The sequence below is a fragment of the Lissotriton helveticus genome, chromosome 2_1 (assembly GCF_964261635.1).
Source record: "Lissotriton helveticus chromosome 2_1, aLisHel1.1, whole genome shotgun sequence".
In the NCBI taxonomy this organism is placed as follows: domain Eukaryota; kingdom Metazoa; phylum Chordata; class Amphibia; order Caudata; family Salamandridae; genus Lissotriton; species Lissotriton helveticus.
Window position 1 is genome coordinate 80241033 of NC_136059.1, and position 27537 is coordinate 80268569.

The 27537-nt window shown below is 44.3% G+C and overlaps 1 protein-coding gene across 1 annotated transcript in view; it reads right to left on the reverse strand.

Annotated features, from left to right (window-relative positions):
- Nucleotides 1-18913: 18913 nt before the first annotated feature.
- LOC144817730 (uncharacterized) overlaps nucleotides 18914-27537 on the reverse strand; it is a 402155-nt gene continuing 393531 nt past the window's right edge. Inside the window, exon 4 of the mRNA XM_078674495.1 lies at nucleotides 18914-20430. Within this exon, the coding sequence (XP_078530621.1) occupies nucleotides 20145-20430 (286 nt within the window). The 3' untranslated portion in view covers nucleotides 18914-20144. The remainder of the gene's footprint in view (nucleotides 20431-27537) is intronic.

The following is a 27537-nucleotide window of genomic DNA, read 5'->3' on the forward strand; positions in this document are numbered from 1 at the left end:
TTTCAAAATGCATCACTTGCAAATCCACACAGAAAAGAACATGTAACAGCATACATACATAACCTAGAAACAGAATTCTAAGCATTGAGCATATAAATCGATATTTAGCACACCACAGTACTTAGAAGAAATGCACTCAAGGGTAAATTACAGCACAAACTACACATTGCATAAATTAGGAAATATGCAAAATTGTACACAACATCTTAAACATAACAAATCAAAATAATAAAAGTAGTCACCGTTGTCATTTGAATGAAGGGAGACACAAACAGCTCTGTAGGAATCTCCATGGGAAAATGTAAAGAAAATCAAACAGTACCTTGTTGGAGAACACCCTTTTGTTTAAGGAAAATAAATAAATAAATAAATAAATAAATCATGAAACAGCAAACACCGGTGAGCGATCCTTCACCCGGGTTGTAGATCCAAATGTTGTGAAATGGTGTGCAGATCAAGTTCTCAAAGTCAGGAATGTAGACAGACTACCAAATGGTGTAGAGCCAAGCGCTGGCATGTGAATTCCAGACGACAGTGCACAAATATCGAAGATTGGAAGTTAAAGAAGAAACGCCGTAGTGCTGCATGACAGAGAAATTGACCAAAGTACACACCAGAAGTACACGTAGTACAGCTGCAGAGTATGCGCAGGACGTGGTTGGCAAGAAGGCAAACTGCATTGACGGTACCAGCACAACATGGCGGTATGTTTCTTGACGCCAAGCTGGGTGGCTCAAGGCACGCAGAAGCATGCAGGCGTCGATAGGCAGCTGAACAGGCGTCGTGGAGGAACGTGGAGAGAAAGACGTAACAGAAGCACTCTGCCTCCACGCGACGCTAGAAGTAAGGTGAGTGTGCCCTGGAGCTCGAGCTACATCTTTATTTTTAAATTTTGAAAAAGACAGTTGTCAAGAAATAGGCATCAGGTCTCAGCGTAGGCCACACGGCAAGCCAAATAACAAAGTAGAATAGCCGTCTTCACTCAAACTGCCAGTGCACAACCTCCAAGGTACCGAAACACGGAGTACACACAGATTGATGCTGGCAGACTTTAATTTTAACTGCAGGTTGTAACTGTCCCAGTAAGTAGCGCTTTTGTAAACAGGAGACCTTTAAACAGCAGATTGGCACAAGTTGAGCAGGCAATAAACTGAAGTCACAAAGTGAGCTGGCAATCTTTTAAACAACAGATTCCAGAAATAGCACAGGCACACTTCCATCTGAACATGAGGTTGCAGAAGTAGCACAGGCACACCTAGGACAGACAGCAGCAGTAACGTTAATCACGTAAAACGCTGATTCACTAGATGAAAAAAGGGAGTCCTTTAAGTTTGCTCTAGTGCCAGATGATATAGTAGTAGTATTACTTCAGCAAAGGTTATTCCGATGCTCTGGGTTGAGGCTGTCGGTTGGATTCAGACACCGGTGGGGTACCCAGAAGCAGGAAAGTAACTTTAAACGTTTCTCTTCTTGTCTTTGGTTGCAATGCTGTCCTTTTTAAATTCAATGAAGTCATTTTTCTTTTAAATGGGTCCTTTTTTACCTCGTCGCCAGTGTTGCACTCAGTAAAATAAAGATGATGACTCCTAGTTGTAATGTTCATGTAGTATATTTATTCTTGGGATTAGATAGTCAGGTACAGCATTCGAGTAGGAATGTAATATGGAAGAAACTCCACCGGGAGCAGATAACATCCTGCTCAGTCTCCAGGTAACTGATAAATCCCTTGAACAGCAACAGGTAGAATCCTAGATGACATCAGAGAGACATCACATAGACAAGCAGACACTAACACTAAGGAGGGACAAAGAGAGAGGAAGAGCACAAAGAGAGAGGAAGAGCAGGATATAACACCATCATCTCAAATAACACTGTTTTCCCTAGGAGACTAAATGACACGGTTGCCCACCGAATGAGGTCCATTCACATTTTAACCAAGACTGGTGAGAGATAGAGGCTAGGCAACAACGAGATGTGAATCCCAAGATATTGAAAACTAAGTTTTTGAACTGGGATGGTATCCTGTCAGTTACTGCATCTCTGTCAGTGGTAAGAGACACAATTCACCTGGAGTCCAGAGACTTGCTCATACAAGTCCAGAATTTGAATAGTCTAGGCCCTGTGTAAGCAGGATGCGAAAGGAATAACAGCACATCGTCAGAATAAAGGGCAATACGGTAATCCATGTTTTCTCTCCAAGAAAGACTACACCTGGGTATCGCACTGATCCCAGGCTGTCAGTTATTCCATCGCCAAGGCAAACATAAGAGGTGACAGTGCTAAACATGTCTGGTGCCTCTGTGTATCAGGAATGTGCGGGAGAGGATGGTGTTAACACGTACCTGCCCTGGAAGTTTGGCATTGAGTATCTACCATTAAACCTTTAACCACACGTTACTCATCTTGGAAGTTTCTTTTGAGTACTTATCGAACTGGAAATATAGTCATAAAATACAAAATTACACTTTGCTTAATGTGTAAGAAAGTAATACCTGCCCTCTACACACAAAGTAATGGAACTAAGTGCAAGAATGTTGACAATAAAGTGAGACAAAAAGAACTACCTGATATCTTTTCTTTTTGTGCAATCCCGTTCGTCAAGTTATTTGTGATAGTTAAAACTCTTTCTTTATCAATAAAGGTGAAAAATAAGGCAAAAGGTAATCAGGGCGTCTCCACAGTTGCATCCCCTGATTCAGGGCCTATCTTTTATATTTTGTCGAATCTGAAAGCTCTCCCATCTTTTCTCTCACACTGCCTTCTCTTCAATCATTGCTTTCATGCATTGATCATATTCTACATTTTATTTATAGATGGAGTATCCAGTTCAATATCACTGCAAAGTCACCACTGAACGAGTTCGCAATAACCTTCATCGTCACAGGCATGACAAAACCATAGGGTCCTCTTTTGCCTCTTAAAAGTTCAAGTTAACACACGACCCTTGTCTCCATTTACCTTTTGAATAGTGGCACCATCTCCATGCACACTACTAGAAGGGAATGTAGAATTAGTATCAAAGGAGTCTTGGCATTTGTCACAAATATAAGTGTGCCTGGGACTTACCTCATGCCACTTCAGAAAAGGCAGTAGTTTTTTTGCCAGCTTTGTTTCTTTTAGGGACTGCTATTTGCATTGGTCACAAAAACTGTATCTCCTTCTAAAGCTCTTCTTCTTGGCAGACCAGTTGGCCATTTCCACTCTTGGCAGCATAGTCCCCCATCTCCTACTGTGATCCATGGGATTAGTTCGTCTGGCAATAATTGCTTAAATCTTCGCCCATATTTTCCAAAATGAGACTGATGGGCATTTTTATTAGCACACTGGAATGATGAGAGCTCCGTCTAAGACAATGGAGCAGCAGGGACCTATATAAATCGGTATACACCCACTCCTTTCAACATTTCAATGTTCTAATGCACAGTCTTTGCCTTTCTCTTTCTCCTGCCTCTCCAAAACATACGGAGTGGACAAGAGAAAGTGAAAGGCAGAGGCTGTGCTGCAGGGCACACCAGAGCCTTCACCCTCCCTCCTCTTGTAGCTCACAGAATCACTTGAGCCTTCACTGGTGGTAGATGGAATGTTGCTCAGCTCCTGTATCTCCCTAGCCCAGCTGAACAAAAAGCAGTTTAGCTGAGACCAGGGAGAACCAGGGGCTGACTTTGGTCCTCTTTTACAACTCGTGCTGGGAATGAGAAACAGCTAACAGCAGTGGCCCTGCGCTTGGCTATTAGCTGGTGAACAATCACAGGAACAGCTGTGAATTAAAGTTTTCAGAGCCTCTGGATTTCAACTGCCTTGCGTTAAGAGAGGCCTTTGTTTTTATAGTTAGGACATTCTGCCCTCAATGGGCGGAATGTTCTAGTAGCCTTATAGATACCACGTATTAAAGGCTGCTCCCTTGTTTCGGCTCAGGTCTTTCACAAGGGAGCAGGCCTTTATTGGCCAGTATAGCCCACTACGGTGGGCTGTAAGACTATAATATTGTTGTGTAAAATACCACTCATAATATTTTCTTTATATTTATTTTTTAAGTAATTGATAACAATAGTTTCATTTATTATTATTAGGAGCGGGTTGTAGAGTTAATAGAGGATTAGAGTTAGAAATATTTTTACAATGTTTTATAGTTCATTGTTATAATATATTGTTATTTTGTTAGAATATATATTTTATTTAATTTATTTTGAGTCCATATAATATTTACAAATAGTTTTATACTATTTATTCTTTATTCAATATATAAATTTTTTATGTTTTAGTTACTTTTTTTAGTTTCCAGTTTGGCTATTTTTTATGTTTAAAAAAATGCTAATTTACTATTTTACAAAAGGGTTAAGATTCTGTTTTAATGTAAATGTTTATTTATTTTCAAATTTCAGTTTTTAAATTGTATACTTAAATTATTGCAGCTGTTCCTTTGTTTTAGATTTCATTGACAATCTATTTGTTTTAATGTAACTTATTTTGGTATTTGTTTTTTGTGTAACATATTTCATAGGTGTATGTCAGATGTTCCTGATGGTAGGAAATTGGTTTAATTTAGAATTTTAATAGCACATTGTATCTAAAATCCATAACTTTACCCAATGTGGTAAAGTTTGGATGGATTTGGATTAGAAAATATAGCCCTCTCACTCAAAGTCCAACACTTTTGACCAATGTGGCTAAGTTTTGAGTGTAACGTCCTATAACGGCAACATGGTTAGGTTTTGAGCTGCAATAATAAATCTAAACCACCCCACCAAAGACCAACTCTTCCCCCAATGTGGTCAAGTTTGTGGGAATACTAAATTTAACCCGCCCTCCCTCTCAAAATTCAACAATTTCCCCAATGGGGTTATGTTTGAAGTGGGAATAGTAAATGTAACCACTCGCAACATCCAACACGTTCCCCAACATGGTTAAGTTTGAGAATAGTAATTCTAGACCCCAACCCCAAAATCCCCTCTTTACCAGATATGGTAAAGCTTGTAGTGAGAATTATATACCCATACCCCCACTAAAGTACAATACTTTCCCTAATTTGGTTATGTTTGAAGTGAGTTTAGTGTATCTAAAATTCTTCCCAGTCATACACTTTCCTCAATGTGGTTAAGTTTGGAGTTGGAATAATAAAAGTAACCTCCCATAAAGTCCAACACTTTCCTCACTAGGGTTACATTTGGAGGGGGAATAGTATATTTAACCTCTGCCAAAGTCTCACACTTTCTCCAATGTGTTTAAGTTCAGAATGGGATTAGTAAATGTAAGCCCTCTACAGTAAAACATTTTCTCCAATGCTGTGAGGTTTGGAGTGAGAATACTAAATATAACCCCAGAGTCCAACACTTTTTTCAACGTGGTTACATTTAGAACAGGAATAGTAAACCTAACTCCACCCCATAGTCCAACTGTTACTGTAATGTGGTTAGATTTGGAGTTGGAATAGTAAATCGATCCCCTCAAATGTCCAAAGATTACTATAATGTGCTTAGGTTTTGAGTGGTGATAGTTAATGTAACTTTCAAAACGTGTTTTTAACTTGAGTAAGTTAGTTACTTTGAAAATAAAACTATATATATTTAATTTAGTAAAAATACAAACTTAATTTGCAGTTTTTTTTATATGTTTCACATTTTAACCATTGTTGCATATTCATATGTTGGTGACTTTTTAATACACATTTACATTCATATTGCTTTTCATACTTGTTTAACACACATTTTTACATATTTTATTCTATATTTGCTTTATATATTATAAAATACAGTAATGATGTTCATTTATTGAATATCCTTTTGTCTTTATTTGTTTTGTAATGCAGTAAGAAATGCTGGTTAGTGTGCATTGTTTTTAAATGCGGGGAGTTTGTATTTCTTCATATGCTCTGTGTGCTCTGAGGGTCTCTATCTCTAGAAATTCTCCTTGTTATACTTGATATTATTTATAGATTTTCTATGGGCTGGAGTAGTCCTGTTGCTTCTTCAGTAACCTGGGGAACTATATTTTTTAGAATTGTTCCTGTGGGCTCTGGTGAGCTAGTGCTCACTTCTCATAAACCCTTTTGGACATTCCTAACTTAATTTTAAATCTCTTACACATTTCAACAAACTCTTCCTCTCTAGTCGTCCTGCCATAACAAGCATTGGAGTAATATTTAGTGCATCATTATATCTTTGGATTACAGAATGTTTCAATTATATGTTTTTTTGTAAGTATATTTAATTTTTTTGAGTTGGTTGGTTTTGTAATTGGAGGGATGTTCTTTTTCTTCTTGTTGTTCTTCTTTTTTAATTGAACTGTTGAGAAAGAGAGATATTTAAGTTATATACTTATTTTTTGGTGTTTATGTTAATATTTGTACGGTCTCATGTTTATTTTTTTTATTATTAGATTTACATTTCACTTTGCTATAATTTAATTTTGCAACTGCTTTATGGCTTGATTTTCTCTCTGCTATGTTTGGAGTCATTTTTTGACAATCTTTGTACCTGTGTTTTGGAGATGTAGACATCATTTTTAATGACTTGTTATTTATTTGTGAGTGTATTAAAATATAAAAAAAATGTAGTTACTTTTTAGATATCTTTATTTTGGTACATACTTTACATATGCAGGGGCTTTATTTTTGGATAGTGTTGCAGCCTTCCATATTGCAGCTTCAGTCAGGCAGAGTGAAATTTTTCAGCAGGCGTAACTTCTTCTGTAGTAGCGGGTAAACACTATTTGTGTTTTTGAGTGTTTGTCCATGTGTAATTTATATATATATATATATATTTACTTTTAAATAATGATATATAACCGAGTGTGGTAGCTACTGTGTAGTTATATTTAGGTTTCAGAGAGATAGGAATTCCTCAGATTTTTGATTAGTAATAACTTTGGCACCATTTGACGAATCTCCACAAACCTCTGCAGAACCACTCCTTCCCATACATTCGCTGACGATGCAAAGTTTTGTGGTGATCATTTATGAGGGTGCATAGGAAAAAGGAGGGCCCCAAAACATGTTTTTCCACCAATGCATTTTCCATAGACTTTTTACTCACACCAAGAGACAAAACGGCTGAAAGGATTTACATGAAATTGGGCTGGTGTATAGATCATGGGTTGGAAAGAGTCCTTCTGTTATTTGTTCTGAAGTGGTTGTGTAGTTTTTAAGTTATAAGGGACAAAAAGGGAAAGGTATATTGTGCCGAAGTATAGCATGGTAATTTTGCAGTATACCGCGGTACACAGCGATGAAAAAACAGAATATTAAAACTAATGACTGCCCTTACAAAATCAAAAGGCATCCATATTGTTTAATCCACACTGTGGCCCTCATTATGATGTTGGTCGGCTGTCAGTTGCAGTCCGAAGAACATCTAGTGATGTGGTCCGACTGCCGCATTATGATGTGCGGCGGTCGGCGGCATCATGCGGAGGCACAGACGACTATTCTGCCGGACTTCAGGGGCCCATCTGACCGTCGGTCAGAATGTAATCCCCTAAAATGGGTGCCTGCTCAGGTGCCGCTGTAGGGATTATGATGTCCCTTTCAGGCAGCCTTTCAATAGCTTCTAGTTGTTCGGTTTCCTTTCTGACACAATGCCGGTCGGACGCTCGTCCGACTGGCATCTTAATCAGGGACTTTGTGTTTGTTTTATGTTTCAACCTGGGTACTTCCTTGACACTATCGAGGAAGTACCATGGCACCTAAGGAAATTAAAAAATATATATAACATATGACACTCTACAACAAGCCATTTCATTCTATAGCACACCACTCCACCTTCTGACACACCACTCTACTTTACAACACGCCACTTCATGACATGCCACTCAATTAACGCCACTCTATTCTGTGCCCCTCCTCACTATATGACATGCCACTCTATTAAACGTCACGTCACTCTACTCACGCTAGTCAACTCTCCATCAGTCCACTCCACAAACCTCTCCTTCACTCTATGGCCTCCACTCTATGCCACTCTACTCCAGTCTCCAACACTCTACGATACGCCATTCCACTACACTGTACGACAAGCCGCTCCACTCTATGACAGGCCACTCTAAATTACTCCACCCTATACCCCTCCACTGTACGACACACAACTGTACGACACAACACTCCACTCTACTCAACTCCACTCTAAGCCATTCCACTTAATGCCACTCCATGCCATGAAACTCCACACCACTCCACTATACGTCGCAGCACTCTATGCCACAACACTCCACACCATGATACTCCACTCTATGCCACTCATGTCTACTCCACTTTATGACACTCTGCTCCACTATACGCCCCTACACTCTACCACACTACTCCACTCTATGCCACTCCGCTCTACAATACTCTACTCCACTCTATGCAACTCCCTCTATGCCACTCCACCCCACTTTACTCCACTCTACTCTATGACAAACTACTCCTCTACGCTTCTCCACTCTCCACCACTCAACTCTATGGCACTCCACTCCACCACACTCTTCTAAACTCTAAGCCACTCCACTCTGCAATACTCCAATACTGTACTCTACGCCACTCCATTGTACTCCCATCCACTCTAAGACACTTCACTCTACGACACACCACTCCACTGTACAACAGGTCATTTCACTCTACGGCATTCCACTCCACTGTACTCTACTTCTCTCTTACACCACTCTCTTAGACACTCTACGCAACTTTCATTATATAATATGATTGGTTAATAATACAAAGTGGGCTATAAACACAGCCCAATACTACTAAATATCAATAACAACTATAGTAACTCTGCTGACTGTTAGAAAACAGTACAACTCTATTTCTTCTTTAAAGACATAATAGAAAATTGAAAATGTTACCTATTACCTCCATCTAAATATTTCTACAAAAAACAGGTCCATTTCTACATGGATCTGTATGGCTGTTCTAGAAAATGGTACTTATGAGTTGTAGTTAGATGGGGCGTGGCTTAGGAGCCGATGGGGAAGCCACCTGAACGACGAGCGCCGCGCCTAAGCCCGCTATTATCCTGTTCAAATGCAATCTCTGACCCCCTAACGCCACCAACAGATTGGGGAACAGGTCGCGCCCGCCTATGTGGGAGCTGGAGCCTGGGGCAGGCGCCATCCTGAATATTTCTCTCCCGCTACTTGGAGGGCGGCTGAAGAAGACGCCGAAAGTAAGATGGCGGCCGCGAAGTGAATCGAAACCTCGGAGCGCGGCTCTCTTCCCAGCGCGAGCTATAGGCGGAAGCGGAGCGGAAGCAGAGCGGACAGAAACGGCGACCTGGGAGCGCCGACCACAGGGGAGAGATAGAGGGGGAGAGTGGAATGAGCCTCCATGGCAGGCGGCTGAGAGTCTGGCCAGCGATCACCTGCTGAGCGGTCGTGAGCTGAGTGGAGCTGCGGTGGAGGAGATCGCGGCACCGTCAAGCGCAGAGAGCGTTTCCCACCGGCCCCTGAGGACGGAGACGGTTCCCCGGGCCGAACGGGAGACTCGGTCTGACACTGGTGAGAGGGGTGCGGCGAAGCCCGAGTCAGCGAGCTGAGGAGGCGGGCGAGGGACCCCGGGTCTGTAGCGCTTCACCACTTGGAGTAGAGAAAGAAGCCAGGCGCCTCGGGTGGTCCGACGAGCCTCGTGGGATATACCTAGGGGGTTTGCGGCCGGAGGAAGAACGCCAGTACCCAAATCGCAAGTTTAAGAGGGCCGCGAGGAGGGCCGCAGTACCAGCAGCGGGAGGAGCAGCTGTGGGCTCAAGGCGCTGGCGAAGCAGTGTTAGTAGATCCCAGTGAGAAGGGCACTGAGGGGGGCTGTGCCCGGCGTCAGTGGCTGTCTGTACTGGAGATCGAGGGCTGTGGTGCCCGGGACGGAAGACTGGAAATGCCTGAATGAGAGGAGGTAGAGGAGCGGGAGAAATGGCACCCCGATCGTTTGCTAGGATTGGCGGCTCCCTGAGGACACAGCTCTGAGGCGATTATAAGCCGCAAACCCGACAGAGCTCGAGTATATTCTTAAACTGGGCGGGAAATCGAAGCTCTGGAACTGGATGGATTTGCGGTGCTATGAAAGGTTGAAGCACTCACAAGTCGAGGGTTAGTACCAGTACAGCGGGGAGAAAATCGCGTGGCTGCTCTTCCGTATCGGAGAAAAGTTGAAGGAGGGATAGCTCGCTGACAGCCACATAGCTTTGATCAGGCTGCGAGGAGTGGGTGGAACAGCTGCTGACGATCCTCAACATGGGGAGATTAAAAGGGAAGAAAGACGGAGCTCAGCCGCTATCAGACAGCGAATCCCCTGTACAGATGGAACACAATGGTCCTGGGGTGCCGCAGGACCTCCACCTGCAACACCAATTCGACAAAATCCTATCAGCAATAGCGGACTCCCGCACTGCACTTCAACAAGACATAGCGCAGGTCGCCACGGGTTTGGGACTACTGCGAGCAGACCATGCCAAATTGGTGGACAGAGTAAAGCTAGTGGAGGGAGCGATTCAGGTCGTTGAACCGGCGCAGAAGGAACTGAAAGCTGTGGTGTCTAATGCTTTGGATCCTATTAGGGTGCTGGAGAGGTGGGCCGAGGATGCCGAAGGTAGGAACCGACGGAACAACATCTGTATAGTGGGTCTTCCGGAAAAAACAGAGGGGCCGGACACACCCGCGTAGCTAGGGGGGTGCGGTGGGGGCGGTCCGCCCCAGGCGGCACCATTTATGGGGCGACGGCCGCGCGGCACTGCTTGCAACTGCCTTTATAATTTATTTGGGGACACTCACTGACACTACTGTCAGTCATTACAGTAGTGTCAGTCCGTGTCCCCAAATACATTATAAAGTCCGCCGCAACCACGGGTCGCCAGCGCCCCATGACTTTTAGATTTGCTGCAGCTTCCATCTTTCTGCAGACCAGACAAACGCGCCGCAAATATCAGAGGAGTAAGGGCAGGCGGGGCGGGGCGGGCTTGAGAGTAGAGAAATTGCACACGCGCCTAAAAGAACGACGTGCTTCTCACGTGACTGTTAGCAGTATCCTGTGCCGGTTGCTGGACGCGGTCTGTTACCTGGCTTGGACACCACTGTTTGCAAATATGGTGAGAATATCCTCAAATTCACAGTGCAGTTCCGTTCGTGCTAACCATCTGTTCCTTTCCGAACATACGCCCTTCCTTAGCCCTGCCCACCCAGCCTCGTCTTCTGTCCAAACAAGGAAAATGGAACACCTCACCTTAAACAATAGTGTGTCAGCTGTCTATGCCGAGGATCACACGTTGGAAATGACAGGCTTCGCCCCCAGGACTCCTTTAGTAAAATACTGAAGCGGTTGACTTTCCCCAATCACGTCCTCTGCATGCACACTATGGGAGTGTCTAACTCCACTCTCTTGTGCCCTCTCACCACAGATTGGGAGTGAGTGTTGCCCTATCATCCATTCAAGCTGCATTCCTGGAGTGATGTTTCCTCTAATCCTGCCCTTCTGCACAGACTGATAAATGTTCCACCCCTGTTGTCCATCCTCTGATGTAGCGACAGATATTAAGTGAATGGTGTCCTTTATCAATCATGTCTTCTTTCAACTGACCGCAAGACATCATGTGTTTTCAAGACAGTGCGGGATTGATTTCACTCCATTGTAGTCACTGTCAACAGACTGGAAGTGATGACCCATTTCACTCAACCGTGATTCTGCCTGTAGATTGCCACAGTGTTTACTTTACCCATTTGTGCTGTCCTGATACCTCAGACTGGCACAGTCTTTACTTTACCCATTTGTGCTGTCCTGATACCTCAGACTGGCACAGTATTGACTTTACGCACTTGTGATGTCCTCTGTCTGCAGACTGGCACAGTATTGACTTTACGCACTTGTGCTGCCCTGTGGCCGCAGACTGGAACAGTATTGACTTTACCCACTTATAATGTCCTGTGGCCGCAGACTGGAACAGTATTGACTTTACCCACTTATAATGTCCTGTGTCCGCAGACTGGAACAGTATTGACTTTACCCACTTATAATGTCCTGTGTCCGCAGACTGGAACAGTATTGACTTTACCCACTTATAATGTCCTGTGTCCGCAGACTGGAACAGTATTGACTTTACCCACTTATAATGTCCTGTGTCCGCAGACTGGAACAGTATTGACTTTACCCACTTATAATGTCCTGTGGCCGCAGACTGGAAATGACAAACTGCACCCACTCGTGCCCCCTTCCAGCACACTTCGCTCAGGCCTTTCTCTCTCATTCTAAAAATGCCCGATTTGACCCAAACTGTGCTGAATGTGGACTTAACCCAGCTGTGCTGTCCTCTGCTTGCCGACTGGTAGAGTACTGATTCGATCGTACTTCCGTGGCTCGGTACTGACCCCCTCACACCGCCACCATGTATTTTCCGGAGAGCGCTCTACCCCAGCAAGGCTATTCCGCCATCACCACGGTCGGACAGGAGACCCAGCCTCCCCATTTCTTAGTGTCGGGCCCTACCTGTCCATCCTCCGCGCCTGGGGGGCAGAGTCAAAGCGCTACAGCAGCTGAGGGGCCCAAAGCTGCGCCACAGACCGCCGCCCTGATCTCTCTAATATGTAATCGCCAAAGTACTCTGCCTGATGTGTTTTGCACAAAGGAAGCCCTTCTCTGATGTGCAATTTCCTTAAGTACTATCTTCAAACTTTCTTGGTGGATAAAATCAATGGCCATTTGGCCCATCAAATTTACATGCGCACTGATATGAGATATCTGGCTCAATCGGTCTCCTGCAGAATAAAGTCCCGTCATTGTGGCACAGTCGTTAAAGTGTGAGACGGGCTCCATTACCTGATGTTTACCACACAGACCTCACAGGATGTTGAAGTCTGACTTTGCAAATTTACAAACCCCAACATTTGCAATATTTTTGCAACAGGCTAAAAAACGTGTCTGTCACAAAAATACAGCTTAGTCTGTGTATGTCCTGGCATAGTCTCCAGGACCACCACACCTTGCAATAGGAGGGCAGTTAGTTGCCAGGGAAAGGGCAGAATTCAGTTTAAAGGTTACAATCTCTCGGGCACCAGGCATCTCGCTTTCCAGCTGTGGCTCTGAGCTTCACTGGGCCAGAGCTGGATGAGGCAGTCAGTGGGGGGAGGAGAGCACTAGAGACATGGGCACAGGAAATACAGGGCAATGGTGGGTGGTGGGGCACTGGAGTCATGGGAAGTGGCCACTAGAGACACACAACTACGCGGGTAGGTGGTGTTAGAGACACAATTTAGTGGCGAGAAGGGGCAGGAGGTGAGGAGGCATTGGGCACAGGGGAAGTGGGCAAGGGAAGCAAAGAGCTGTGCATGGAAGACACCAGGCAGCAGAGGAAGGGTTAACAGAGGTGACACAGGGCAGCAGTGGGGGGCTTCAAACTTCACAAGAGACATAAGAGGAAAGGAGGCCAGAGGAGACACAGGATACCAAAGGAGGTGGGACACAGGTGACAAGTGATGGCAGAGAAATGGGGGCCAGAAGTAAAACAGGACAGAAGGAGGTGAATCAGAGGTCACAACTCTCTTGCCTGCTGCTAGCGCTCCTTTGATTGACTCAGCAGCAGTGCAGATACAAGGAGGGCGGGCCCAATTTGTTTACTTTTTAGGGATTTTTTTTATAAAAACAGAATTTTTACAAAAATGCTGATTCAGCAATTTTTGGGAAAATGTCAAAAAGTGAAATCTTTAAGGGACTACGTTCTCCATAAGCTCTTATGTTCGCTCTCTCTCTCTCTTTCTCTGTCTCTCTCTCTCTCTCTCTCTCTTTCTCTCTCTCATCATTTCTGAAATAAGAGAAACCGGCTGGGTAGGTCTGAATACCACACAAAACATAGTTGTTGCAACAGATAAAAATATTTCTAGATCCAAACATCAAAACAATTGAGTTTATTGGAGCTTGTTAGTTTCTGTTGTCACGTTCACCTAATTTTATAAAGTGCCTACATTTTCTTTCCAATACTCCAAGGAGCGCCCACATCAGGCTGACGCGGCGGAATGCCTGGTCGTCGTCCCTGGTGTTAATGGCTCACCAGCACTGAGAAACCTAGGAAATTTGATACACTGCCTGTCTCATAGCAAGGAGGATTCTGTCCCATATGATGTATTCAGCCAGTCACCGGTGTATTCAACTGTATAGCCTTTGACCGTGTCATGTATGTGCATGATCGAGGAAACTATTAGCAGCAATACTACACGTCTCTCGGACATCTTTCAAGTGGTCACCGTCCTATTCCCCCGCCCCCCCTCCCAAGGGGCGGCAATCTGAGGGATAGCCCCGGGCGCCACAAGCTCTAGCTACGCCCCTGGCCGGACATGGTACAATACTTCGAGACCTGGCTGAAATCAGTAGTGGCGCCGGAAGGCCTATCTTCTTTCTATACACTGAAACGAGCGCACAGAGTACCGGCCAGGCCACCTCCACAGGGGCGACCCCCGTGGCCAGTGGTAGCCCGACTGCTGCACTTTCGGGACTGTGACCTGTTACTAAGAAAGGCACGTACGGATGGACCCTATAAAGTCGGGAACAGTAAGGTCAATCTATTCCCGGACTATACCTTTGAAACCCAGCGACGCCGATCATCCTTCCTGGCAATCAAGAGAGAGCTGAGGGAAAAGGGACTTCAGTACTCCCTGCTATTCCCGGCCAGGTTAAGAATCATAATAGATGACAAAACAAGTTTTCCATGACACTCCAGAGGATGCAAGTGCTTGGCTGGAATCCTACAGAGCAGGGAAGGATGGACAAGACCACAGGTCGCAAAACTTCTCAGAGGGGTTGCCACAACGGAAATCGCAGAGACTTCGACAAGGGCGGCGACACTTGAGAAGGCCCTCATTGTCGCAGGCGGAGCGGCGAGAGGTGCTAGAGGTGATATCAGCGATGTCGGGTGAGCAGGAGGCACGATCCCCGGGAGGTACTGATTCGGATAAAGACAAGGAACAATCCGACACGGAAACATCGGAAGCTGATAGTGTATGACTACCGAAGATCACGCCAGCGACAGCGGATGGGATATTGGACGAAGGTTGAAGTAACTGCTGCTGGGATTGGTGGGGAGTCTGGGGGACACAGATCAGGAAAAGCACTTGGTAATTGTAGTGGTCATGAGAGGTGGCGGGATAATTGTCCTCCAAAGGGTCTATGCTTTAAGCACACTATTTTCTAAAATGCTCAGGGGGGGTCTGGTGGCGATTGGGGGGTGGCGATGTGTGAGGATTTTAGTTATTTGGGGCTTACATGAGGCGGATGATGTACAGAGGTTGGGCGGCGACCCGTCGGCACAAAGTCCCCCTCGTTGCCCATAAGGCATGCCCTCAGTGGCCGCTGATGGGATTAGATGTGTGTTAGATATTGCAATGGTTTCGATGGGGACTAGCTGTTTGGTTCTAGGACCTGTTCTTGGGGGGGTGGGTATGTTGGTTTGTTGGGAGGGAAATTTGGTTTGGGTGTTCACCGGTGTGGTTTCTGGAGCACGACTTGAGATGCAGACATTACACGGCAACGATGGGGGACACAGCTGATTTACGATGCAGTACCCGGAATGTGAGGGGGCTCCACACGATGACAAGGCGCCACAAAATACACCCATATCTTATTTAACACTACATATTCAGCGTTTGCACTGGGAGCACTGATTTGGGTCAGGGCTGGAGTTCCTTTCCAGGTGACAAAGCAGACAATAGATCCAGAAGGCAGGTTTGTGGCCATAGAAGGCAGACTCCGTGGTAGGGACATAGCGCTCTGCAGCGTTTACGCACCTAACGTCGAACAGTCACGCTTCTTGGAGCGATTGTCTGGCTCATTAGCTCATTATCTCACAGGTTCGGTGGTGATAGGGGGGATTTTAACTCTATAGCAGACATATCGTTGGATAGATCGCATCCCCCACTGCCGGATTCCCCTGTACATAGATTGACTAAAAGCAGGCTGGATTGGCAGAGCAGGTGGAACCTGGTGGACGTGTGGCGAATGCGTCACCCACTCGACCGGGACTACTCCTATTTTTCTGCGATGCATGACCTGCATGTCCGGCTAGACACGGTGTTGTGTTCGCCATTCTATAGTGCATACTGAATATCTCACGAGGACGATTTCGGATCATAATCTACTGTTATTCACTATGCACTGGATGACGGGAGTGTTGGCCATCCCCACTTGGAAGCTACGGCCTGAGTCGCTAGAAGACCCGGTCTTTCAGAGGGAAGTGAGTGAAGGGATAACCCACTATTTCGATGAGAATGCTGGATCGGCCTCCATGAGGGCGATGGAATGGGACGCCTTTAAGGTAGTCATCAGGGGGATCTGTATTAGGAAAAATGCAGGGGTGCGGAGGGTGCTGCTGCAAGATGTGACCTGGGCCGAAGGCAGACTGCGCAGGGCGGAACTAGCAAGGCCTGGTCATCCTGAAACCCAAACAGAGGTTATGGCAGCGAAAGAAGAGGTGGCAGCGGAGGTGGAGAGCCTGCGATGTTTTGACTACAAAACCTATACTGCGAGAACGCACGCGGAGGGGGACAGGGCGGGAACACTACTGACTTGGCTGGCCAACCCAGCAAAGAGAGGCTCCCCTATAGTGGCCCTAGAGGATAGAGACGGAGAGGAGGTTTACACCCAAAACGAGATTCTACACTGCTTATATTATGAGGACCTGTACGAAAGCGCGTTAGTGGCGGGAGACCTTGAAATCGACTCCTTTCTGGAAGGAGTGACACTCCCACATTTGGAGGAAGAGCAGGCGAAATGTTTAGGCCAGGACATAGAGATAGGGGAAGTTAGGAGTGCTATTAGGCACATGGCCCGAAATAAAACACCAGGAGTAGATGGCTTACCGATAGAGTTCTACGGGAAATATATGGGCTTCTAGTACCAAGGCTCCTGGAGGTGTACAAGGAAGCAAAAGAATTGGGTCAACTGCCTTCCTCCATGCCAAAGGCTTTGGTGATCCTGCTTTTGAAACCTGGTCGAGACGGGAAAAACACAGCCTCCTACAGACCGTTATCAATGTTGAGCACCGATTACAAGATCTTGAGCAGGATTTTGGCGACCCGCCTCTTAAAGCATATGACTGCGCTAATCCATGAAGACCGAGCCGGGTTTATCCTGACTAGGAACACATCCACTAATGTTAGGAGATTGGTGCCGATACTTGAGGAAGTACAACCGAGAGCGCAGCAACCAATGGTGTTATCTGTCGGCATCGAGAAAGCCTTTGACAGCTTAGAATGGCTATATTTATATAAGACGATGGAACGCTTTGGCTTGGGAACTGACTTTGTGGGGTGGACGAAAGTATTGTAAACATCTGCAGTAGGCAGGGTGCGAGTTGGGTCCTTGATCTCGCCTCAATACCCAGTAGCCCGAGGAACGAGACAGGGGTGCTCGCTCTCCCCCTTGTTGTTCGCCCTAACAATAGAGCCGCTGGCAGCAAGGGCCAGATTGGGTGAGACTTATGACCTTTAAGGCGGTCACCTGCCTTTATTCCAGGATGATAAATGAAGGGCTAGCACCCTCAGATACCCTGAGAGGAAAATGGGAAGCAGATATTGGGAAACCTATTCCTGAGACGGCCTGGGCACAGATAGTGCGTAGAGTTTGGAAGAGCTCAAGGAATGTGAGGTTCCAGCTGGTGCATTTCTATATACTCCATACGGCATATTTGACGCCAGGTAAAATCAGGAAATATTTTAAGGTAGAGGAGGCAGCGTGCCCTCGGTGTGCGAGGACAGAGATAGAATTGGAGCACATGATTTGGTCCTGCCCTAGGATGGGGAATTATTGGGACGAATTGGGAGATGCTCTAAATACCCCTACGGAGCGGCAGCTGACCGTTGACATGGCCACAAGCGTTTTGCACTGGTTTCCTCACACACCTAAAACCAAGGTAACAAGTACGTTTGTAGACATGGGATTAATACTGGCAAAAAGGGAAATAACTAGGCATTGGAAGGAGGGACATAGTAGCAAGAGATGGAAGGCAGAGCTTTTAAAGTGGGCGGGGAGCGAGAGCACGATTAGATACCGGCAGGCGAGACAGCTCAATAACGACAAAGCACTAGAGACAGCAACGGCGTGGGAAACACTAGTACAGACACTTCGGGACTATCAGATGGATGAAGAGTAGGAAACGGACAAGCGAAGTAGTGGGGGGCGCCCGAGCAATAACAGGTATCTAGAGAGATAATGGTAGTAGTAACTGATCTCTGGCACAAGATGAAAGTTGTAGTAGTTGATACACGCACCGGTGGGGTGGGAGGGGGAGGGGAGATTATTGACAGTTGAGGGCATTTGGTAGTAAGTAGGATTAGCAGTATTAAGTTATTGATAAATTGTCGCCAGAGTGTATTACCATAGCTGTGTTCTATAGTACAAGACGGGTAGCACAGAGAAGATTACTGAAGGCACTGGTTTACATTGATGTACGACGATTATTATGTATGTGCATGATGAATATTTGAAACCAATAAAATTCGTTTAAAAAAAAAAGAGTTGTAGTTAGATATTTAAGGTGATATATTATTATGTAGTCTGGCATGGGTGATGAAATTTGCAAACATCTACTCTAACTATTGTTTTATTCAATGCTTTCACATATATCAAATTACTTAGATAAATTAGCAGTTGGACACGCATGTCATTGATGGAGTTTTGGCACAATCCAATTGATGTGTTTTCCCCGGTGTTTCATTTTGAATACTACCATATGATCATCCTGAACTGTACATGTTCTAAATGATGACATAGTAGTGTAACATAAATTGGAGTTTTGCCTGAAAGCATGTTAAAAGGAAAACAGTGATGGATTGACTTTGTGTTATGTTTATTAAATAGAATCAGATATCACTGTAGTAGTCTATTATTAACTTACCATCTACTATGAAGCCACCATAAGGCACCTGTTTAACTTACGTTACGCTTAACATTTATCTCTACATTAAAAAATATGGCTAATCTTGGTAAAAGGTTTTTATCTTTTAGAACAGTTGATTAGTTCTGAAAATAACTTTTTTCCCTTGGTCTTTTTATTTAGATTTTTTTGGGCTTTTTTTTTTTTTACAAAGTCAACAGAACCAACTAAAACAATACTCTCAACAGGAAACGGGAGGACAACTAATGCAAACAAACATTGGCAAAGCTAACAGGTCTCCCTATGCAAGAGCTATTGGCTTTGGCAATGTGTTCTAGCCATGTTGTACACCAGTGTGGCTGCTGTTCAGCATGACTAAAGGTTACTGGCATGGAGTGGGGTGGGGTGGGCAGATTCAAGTGGAGTGGAGTGAGGCTGATTGGGTTAAATTGAGCAGAGTGGGGTAGATCGGAGAGGAGTGAGGTAGATTAGAATAAAGAGGAGTAGGTTGAATGGAGTGGGGTAGAGTGGAGTGGAGTGGAGTGGGGTAGATTGGGATGGAGTGGAACAGATTGTACAAGAGTGAGGTAGATTGGAGTGGGATAGATTGGAGTTGAGTAGATTAGGGTAGATTGGGTTGTAGTAGGGTAGATCTTGGGAAACTGGAGTGAGATAGATTGGAATTGGAGGGAAGTTGAATAGATTATAGAGTGGAGTTTGTCAGATTGGGTGTAGATTGAAGTGGGGTGGGGTAGATTGAAGTGGGATGTGGTAGATTGGGGTGGAATAGATTGGAGTGGGGTAGATTAGGGAGGGGTGGATTGGAGTGGGGTAGATTGGAGTGGGGTGGATTTGGGTAGAATGGTTTAGATTGGATTAGAGTGGGGTAGATTGACTGGAATGGGGTAGATTAGAGTGGAGTAGAGTATACTGGATTGGAGTGGGATATATTAGAGTGAGGTAGATTGGGTAGAGTGGGGTAGAGTGTAGTGGATTGGGGTAAACTGGAGTGGGCTAGATTGGGGTGGATTCAAGTGGAGTGTGGTAAGTGGTATGGAGTGGAGGGGCATAGAGTAGAGGGGCATAGAGTATAGAGGCGCATAGTGGAGTGGCGTGGCATGGAGTTGCGTCGCATGTCATACAGTGTCAGGATTCAACCTAGAAAGGGACAACTGCAGCTGGTGTTGGTGGAGGTGCTGATGAATGAGAAGAAGTTGAAGGCTGTTGGTGAGGACACTGGTGAGCCATGATAAACTCATGATTGAAGGTCATATTTCTCTCTCCTGCAACAATGACAGTATGGCAGAGGAGATAGTATGTCACTGTACTGCTCGACTATATTGCGATTCTGCCTGAAGAGATGTATTGGCATCGCGGTACCAAGAGCAGGTACTGGTGGAGGGACAGATGCACTGGGTATTGGTGGAGGTGCTGATGGAGCTGAAGAAGACAAAGGTGTTGTATTAACCAAAGAAGTGGCCGCTGCTGATCTTCCTTTTTCAGCTTGAATGAATTGCTCTTTGGTGCTTTCTCATTCCAGTGGACATGCACAGCATCTAGGTTTTTTTGTTTTCCCAGGAGTTTCATGATGACTGCCACCATATGATCATCTTGAACAGTTCTAAACAATGATAAAATAGTGAAACAGAAATGGTAGTTTTATCTGAAAACGCATAAAAAGGAAAACAATGATAGAATTACTTTGCGTTATGTTTTTTAAATACAATCAGAAATCACTGTAGTAGCCTAATTTTGACTAACCATCTAATATGAATCCACCAAAAGGCACATTTAACTTAGCTTACACTCACCATGTCTCTCAATAGTAATTACAATTAGTATTTCTAATACCTAAAAAAATATGGTTAATATTAGTAGAAGCTCTTTATCTCTTGTGGCATTTGGTTAGTTCTGAAAGCGACTTTTTTCCCTTCTTTTTCGCTTTAAGATACTTTCTAGAAGATTTTATTTCTTTACATGGTCAATATGACCACCCAAAACAATAGTCTCAACAGGAAAAAGGAAGACAACAAAGAAAAAATACTGAGATTGTTGGGGAGGATACTGGTGAGCCATATGGAGCTCACGTTGGATGGTTATCCCTCTCTCCTGCAACAATTACAGTATGGCAGAGGACACAGTATGGACGTATACTGCCATATTGCTCGATTTTCTCAAGATTTAGTCTCAAAAGATGCATTGGCACTGCAGTACCAGGAGCAGGTACGGCTGGAGGAATAGATGCACTTGGTATTGGGGGAGGTGCTGATGCAGCACAAAAAGTAGAAGGTGCTACTGGAGGGACAGGTGCAGCAGGTAGTGGTGGACAAGCTGATGACGCAGAAGTCGTCGAAGGTGTTGCAGTCACCAAAGAAGTGGTTGCTGCTGATCTTCCTGCCGTGGCCACTTCTATCTGCTTCTGATGACTTTTTTCCATACACAATGACATCATCCTTATCTGGAAAGGGGGCGAGAGAGAACTCGAAGAGTTCTTCAGGTGGATCAATACCCTTGATCCTTACCTGAAATTTACACACTGCTCAAGTAAACAGTCAGTGGTATTTTTGGATGTGGTGTTCACAGTACAAGGAACGCTTCTAACAACTAGAACTCATTATAAACCATCTGCAAAGAACAACCTCCTTGAGTTCTCCAGTCATCACCCCAGACCCCTCAGAGAAAACCTGCCCTACGGGCAGTACCTTCGGATACGCAGGAACTGTAGCGACATCAAAGACTACAAAATACAAGCTGGGGATCTTACACACAAACTCAGAGCAAGAGGCTATCCCAATAAAATCCTGGAGAAAGGAAATAAAGTGCCAGGAACCAACCACGTGAAGCACTTCTGGAGGATAACATCAGGGAACCAGCAGAGATTCCCCTTACCTTCGTGACAACTTATAGTTGTTTATCTGACGCCATGAAAAAGTCCATCAACAAACACTGGAAGATAGTGACAAGCAACAAGAGGACCTGGGAAAAACCTCTCTTTTCGTTCAAAAAAGGCAGAAGTCTAAAAGACTCCTTGGTGCACACGCGTCCGAAAGGACCAGTGTCAAACTCTCACTTTGAGAGATCCGTCACAAACGTGTGGGGTCTACCACCTATTGTCGGGCACTATCCCTGTTCCAACTGCAGTGTGTGTCACTTGACCACACACACTAAAGAACTCTCCTTAGAACCAGGCAAGACTTGGACACAAAGGACACACACTAACTGTAATTCCACCAACGTTGTTTACTTGATCACGTGCCCCTGTCTAAAAAGATATGTGGGCATGACCACTCGCAAGGTAAAACAACAAATCTGCGAGCATCACAGCAACATCAGATGTCGCAAGATCACAACAAGGATGAGTGAGCATTTTCTCCAAAATAATCACACTCCAAATGATTTACATTGGACCATCATAGAACAAATCACAACCGAAAAAAACACTGCCAGCCTCCTTTTTGAAAAGGAACAACGCTGGGTCTATAGATTGGGTACCCATCGCGATGGCCTTAACGATCAAATTCCCTGGAGCTCAGTACTGAAGCGGTAACAATTGTGATGGGCTACACAACCACCTCGCTTGCCCTTCTTTGTTACAGAGGGAATTTTACAAAACACTGAACGTTTTGCCCTGCAATTCGCTAATCAGTAACCTTGCTTACCTTTGCCTATTATTGGGGCATCCTTACTCAAGACTGAACTCAAGACTGAACATTTCGTTTTTAATATTTGAATTACTTTTTTGCCAGTTCCACTTTTTGCTCCTGTAGTATGGCGCTGTGTAATTCCACCTTTACCAGTCAATAAAGCATCTAATTATATCGCTCTCCCGATCCAAAAAACTGATCACAAAAAACCAAATGTAGTTTTTTTCGATTAAATAAAGTTAATGAAGTTCATTTCCATCCTGAGTTCCAAGCCTCTTCTTGGCCGGACTCTCTGATAGGTCCCTATGACTCACATGCTCACTATCCAAACCTCACAGTGATGCTGTAACCTGATTGGCTGCCTCTCCCAAGCCTCACTTTCAGTCCTTCCAGGGATTGGCTATTAGGTAATGAAGTTCATTTCCATCCTGAGTTCCAAGCCTCTTCTTGACTGGACTCTCTGATAGGTCCCTATGACTCACATGCTCACTATCCAAGCCTCACAGTGATGCTGTAACCTGGTTGGCTGCTTCTCCCAAGCCTCACTTGCAGTCCTTCCAGGGATTGGCTATTCCGCCTGGGCCAGCAGTCGCCGCCCCTGTCAGCACAACACTTTAGCTTTTTTCCACCATTGCCCCATATCCACGGGGTCCGGTAGCAGGAGACGCTAGGTGCAAAACGGGTGGCAGGCGTTGCGGGCATAAGATCTCCAGACCACCCTTACTTCCAATCAGATAAGTAATCTGTGCACACTCTTTCCTTTGTTTTAACTCCGTTTTTCGCCTTTCTTGTTATCCCTCCACAGGGTGTGCCATTGTCGCTTTCCCCCCCCTCCCGAGACCCATGGGGTGTGGATCTTGTGCATTACAAGTGAGAACCCTGTCCAGTATTTGTCAATTATTTCTTTTTTGACGTCATACTTTACATCACCTTTTGCCCCATTTTCAGGGTAGTTTGATCGCCTAACCACGAGTATTATGTTACCGGCCGATCTGTCTAACGGCCATTTCTACGTGACATAGTGCATGTTTCTACGCTGTTCCCACCTATAGGACGGCGTTTTCTTGCACTAAAATAGCGTTTATGGCACCATGATCACCTTCTCAGTAGTCTCAAGCACGTCCACACAGAGTTTTTACGCTGCAAAAAACCCTTGAGATGGATCGCACTAACTGTGTGTTGTTTGTCTTTTGTGTATGTATGTCCTTTTCTTTCAGACAGTACAGGGACCTCAAATTGAAGGTTTCTCATCACTTTTGTTTGGTTTTTGCACTTTATTTTACACACTTGTTTTTAACTTTCACGTCCTCTGGTAAGGGTGGGCCTTAGCGCGCCCATACCGCCGAGGTACACCACCTGACGGTCCTGATGAAAGCCCAGTAAATGACACATAGACGGGCAGAAACATGTTGACCCCACTTTAAGTGGAAACAACCGAGTCATTAACTGGTAAGTTTCCCACACATATTTTACTTCTGTCAAACTGACCATTGAATACATTTTTTTCCGTATGGTACATTTTCTGACATTTTTAATTCACATTCCTTTTTTGACACTTTTGCCACAAAGAACCTGCTCCGCAGTAATCTGGCGTTGTAGCACACCAGGGAGGCATTCGGCTTCTCCTGGTGGGCCCGATGATGAAGCATGTCACCACCCAGGGTGGTGAGTGAGGGCTTCCGAAAAAAAAACCCGCTGATTTCCACTGTGACTTCTTGAGGGAGATTTCTTCTCTGTGTCTAGTGCTTACACACTTCTCTCACGACACTCTTTTGTTGTTTTACAAGATTTAACAGGGGGACCAAGGGTGTCCTTTTCCCTCTCTCTCAATTTGTTATTACTTCTTTCCATACACGCCAACCTGGTTAAATGAATCGCCTGTAGGTGTTTTATTATTCACCTGGTACCGTAAGGAGTAATGCTTGATGTTCTCACGGGAAATAACTTTTTACACAGGTTGCACACAACAAGTTTGGAATTAACTTTCCCCCTCCAGGTGGCAAAGAAAAAATTCCCATCCTATGGAGTCTTTTATTTTCTTCCTCACCACCTCTTCTAACAGCACAAGATCATCTTCAGCCATTGAAGCTGTCCAAAACTTCCTAGGTGGCTTTGGAACAAACGATTTTCCCTCTTCCAAAGTGCACAATCTTATATCAAATTGAATTGGGATAAGGGGTAAACACTTTTTATTTCCCACAATTGACAGAGTTTTAAGCCAATAAAAATGCTGTTTTACATAAGCGAAAATACTGCAGTAGTATTTTGATTCTACTGCATCATTATGCGGTATCCGTATAGTTCACAAACACAATCTTCTACACAACCTACAGTTACAATACAAACACATATATCATTTAAAAACTAAACTAGCCACGAAACGGTGAATCCATATTTGAAATCAAAAATAGTTCTTTGGTGCAAATATCATTTTAACATTTTACGGAGGTAGCGCTGTACTATTGAGGAGCAGCTATTGAAAGTAGAACGATCATGCAGACTTCGCTGCCGTTCATGATGAACTTTGATCTATCATAAAAGAACCACGGTACCAAAGAAAAATTAAAAGAATTAATACCATAATAAAACACATTACATGATGAGAAATCCATATAAATTCAATGAAAAAAACGACGGTAAGATTAGCTATAGTTAGGAAAAGGTAATTTATTAATTCTCTACAAAACTTAACTACCCAGGCCTTAGAACTTCTAAAGTTATAATTTATGCACAATTCTTACTATAACTCGCACACCTCCGTACAGAGCGTTGTCAGCTCGCTAGCCAGACAAAATTAACTATAACTCGGCCCTCTACTATTCACACTCTTCTCATAAATCACGTAATTTCAGATGGCATGAGTATTGTTCTGAAAGCCATGATTTAGTGTGCTATAAGTGATGATGTGATATGAAAGGGTACAAGCATTGCATGGGAGGGCATAACTATAACTATAATGTTAGAAATTCTAAGGTGTGTGAAGTTTACGTTGGTTTTGCACATATATATATATATATATATATATATATATATATATATATATATATATATATATATATATATATATATATATAAAATACATTGGTATGCGGGTCAGGGAGAGGGGAGTGGCAGTGCAAATTGGAGTAACTTTGTGGCTATTCACAAATACGTGCAGTGTACCTTTGCCACTACTGATGGTGAGCAGATAGTGTAGGGTTTTGGGTAATAAAGAAGTGAGGAAAAGGAAATATAAATATAGCCGACCATCACAGCGCAGCAAGTCACTTTTCTGCGCTGCACTGCGTGACAGGGAAAGGGCAGCAATGCACCGTATGTAAGGCATGCAATATGGTGCATTTCTGCTTTTTCCCCTGCAGGGGCAGCCCTTTTGGCAGCCTAGCATCAATGGAGGATTGTTTTCGTGCAGGAAGGGACAGCTTAATGTACAAAAACAATCCTGAGAGGCATATTCCTCTTTCTATGTGTGCTGCAGAGTGCAGCACACATGGAAAGAGGAAGTAACGAGGAGAAATAAAGATTTTTCTCCTTGTTACGCCTCACCAGGTCTTCCAGTTCTGGTCAATCTGGAAGTGCGTCAAAAACCATGGGAGTTGAGTGGGTACAATGCACATGGAATGCCTTCCCAGGGCAGAGTAAGGCAACGCCCCGATTTGCGCTGTGTTGCCTTACTCCAGATTTATGGAGCCACTCATGACCACGCAAATTGGCCTTGCGTAGCTTCATAAATCACATGTACGGTTTGCGTCACTCTTGCACCATGGTGCAAGAGTGACACAAACCAGTCCAAAATTGGCCCCTTCACTTACAGGGTAAATAACTATTTGTATTGCCCTAGACTGTCACTTAACAAACACTTCTGCTGCATCAAGTCAGGCTCCCCTAGGTGCCCTTCTCCAGTGGTCATACTGAAATGACTTGTGCCTGAACTTTCACACTTTTTAGCAGAAACCATTAATATATCCTTGCAAGAGGATGCAGTCACAGAGTTTTGTAAAAGGGGATTCACAGTCTCTTCTGAAAAAAATAGATATGTGACTGGGTAAAAATCAGCTACAGCCCAATTACACTTCTCCCAGCATTTGCCTACCCTATGGACCTGCATCTAAGGAAATGTTAGGTCCCACACTGGAATGTAAGGGTTTGCTTGACTAGCTACAGGCAGGTTTTCACACAGAGCACAGCATTGAGGCAGTAATTGCTACTTCCCCTGACAACCTCTAGATCCCAAAAGCCCAAAATCAGACTGCTGACTTCTTGCAGGCCTCTTGCTCCTGTCCGGGGCATTTGATACCGTGAACTATAACATTCTCTTGAAATGTCTAGCAAACCTCATTCTAATTATCTCTCTCCTAAACTTTTTTTGTATCTTTTCCTATTGGATATTGCCAAGTGGTCTTCTAACCTCCTTTTCATTCAAAGAGAAAGTTGTTTGTTTGTGGGGTTCCTAAGCGTTCAACCCTGGTCCCCTAATGTATAAGTCCAACCTTTACATGAACTGATCAAGAAGTTTGGATTTCAGGCCCTCTCTCTTATGCTGACAATACCCAACTGCTGTTTAGTCTTGTAAGCTTACAAGATGTTAAAATCCCTTTACCAAGGGAATACCTTATCGCATTTCAAGGATGGGCAACTGCTAACTTTCTGAAGCTCAACACAAGGCAGAAATTCTCATCATGGGCAAAAATCTTTCGGTTTAGTCTAAGAGTAAGTGGCCTACATTCATGAGGAGTTTACCTACCCGAGCACAGAGAATAAAGGCATCCAGGAATCTGATTGGATAACTTTCCAATATACATTCTTTAGACATTCTGCTTCCAGCTTCTTCAAGCTTTAAAAAAGATCATGGCATTTCTTCCTTCTGAGTTCCATGTTGCTGTGGTTGGCTCACCAATTGTCTTGCCAGGACTATGCCACCACTCTTTAGAGGGTTCCATGTTTAAATATCGATAACAAAAATATAGTTAACAAAAATATAGATGTAAAAATATCGACTACAAAAATATCGAATCCCTATACTTAAACAGGTAAGTACAACAATATTGACTCAAAAATATAGATGTAAAAAATATAGATGTAAAAAA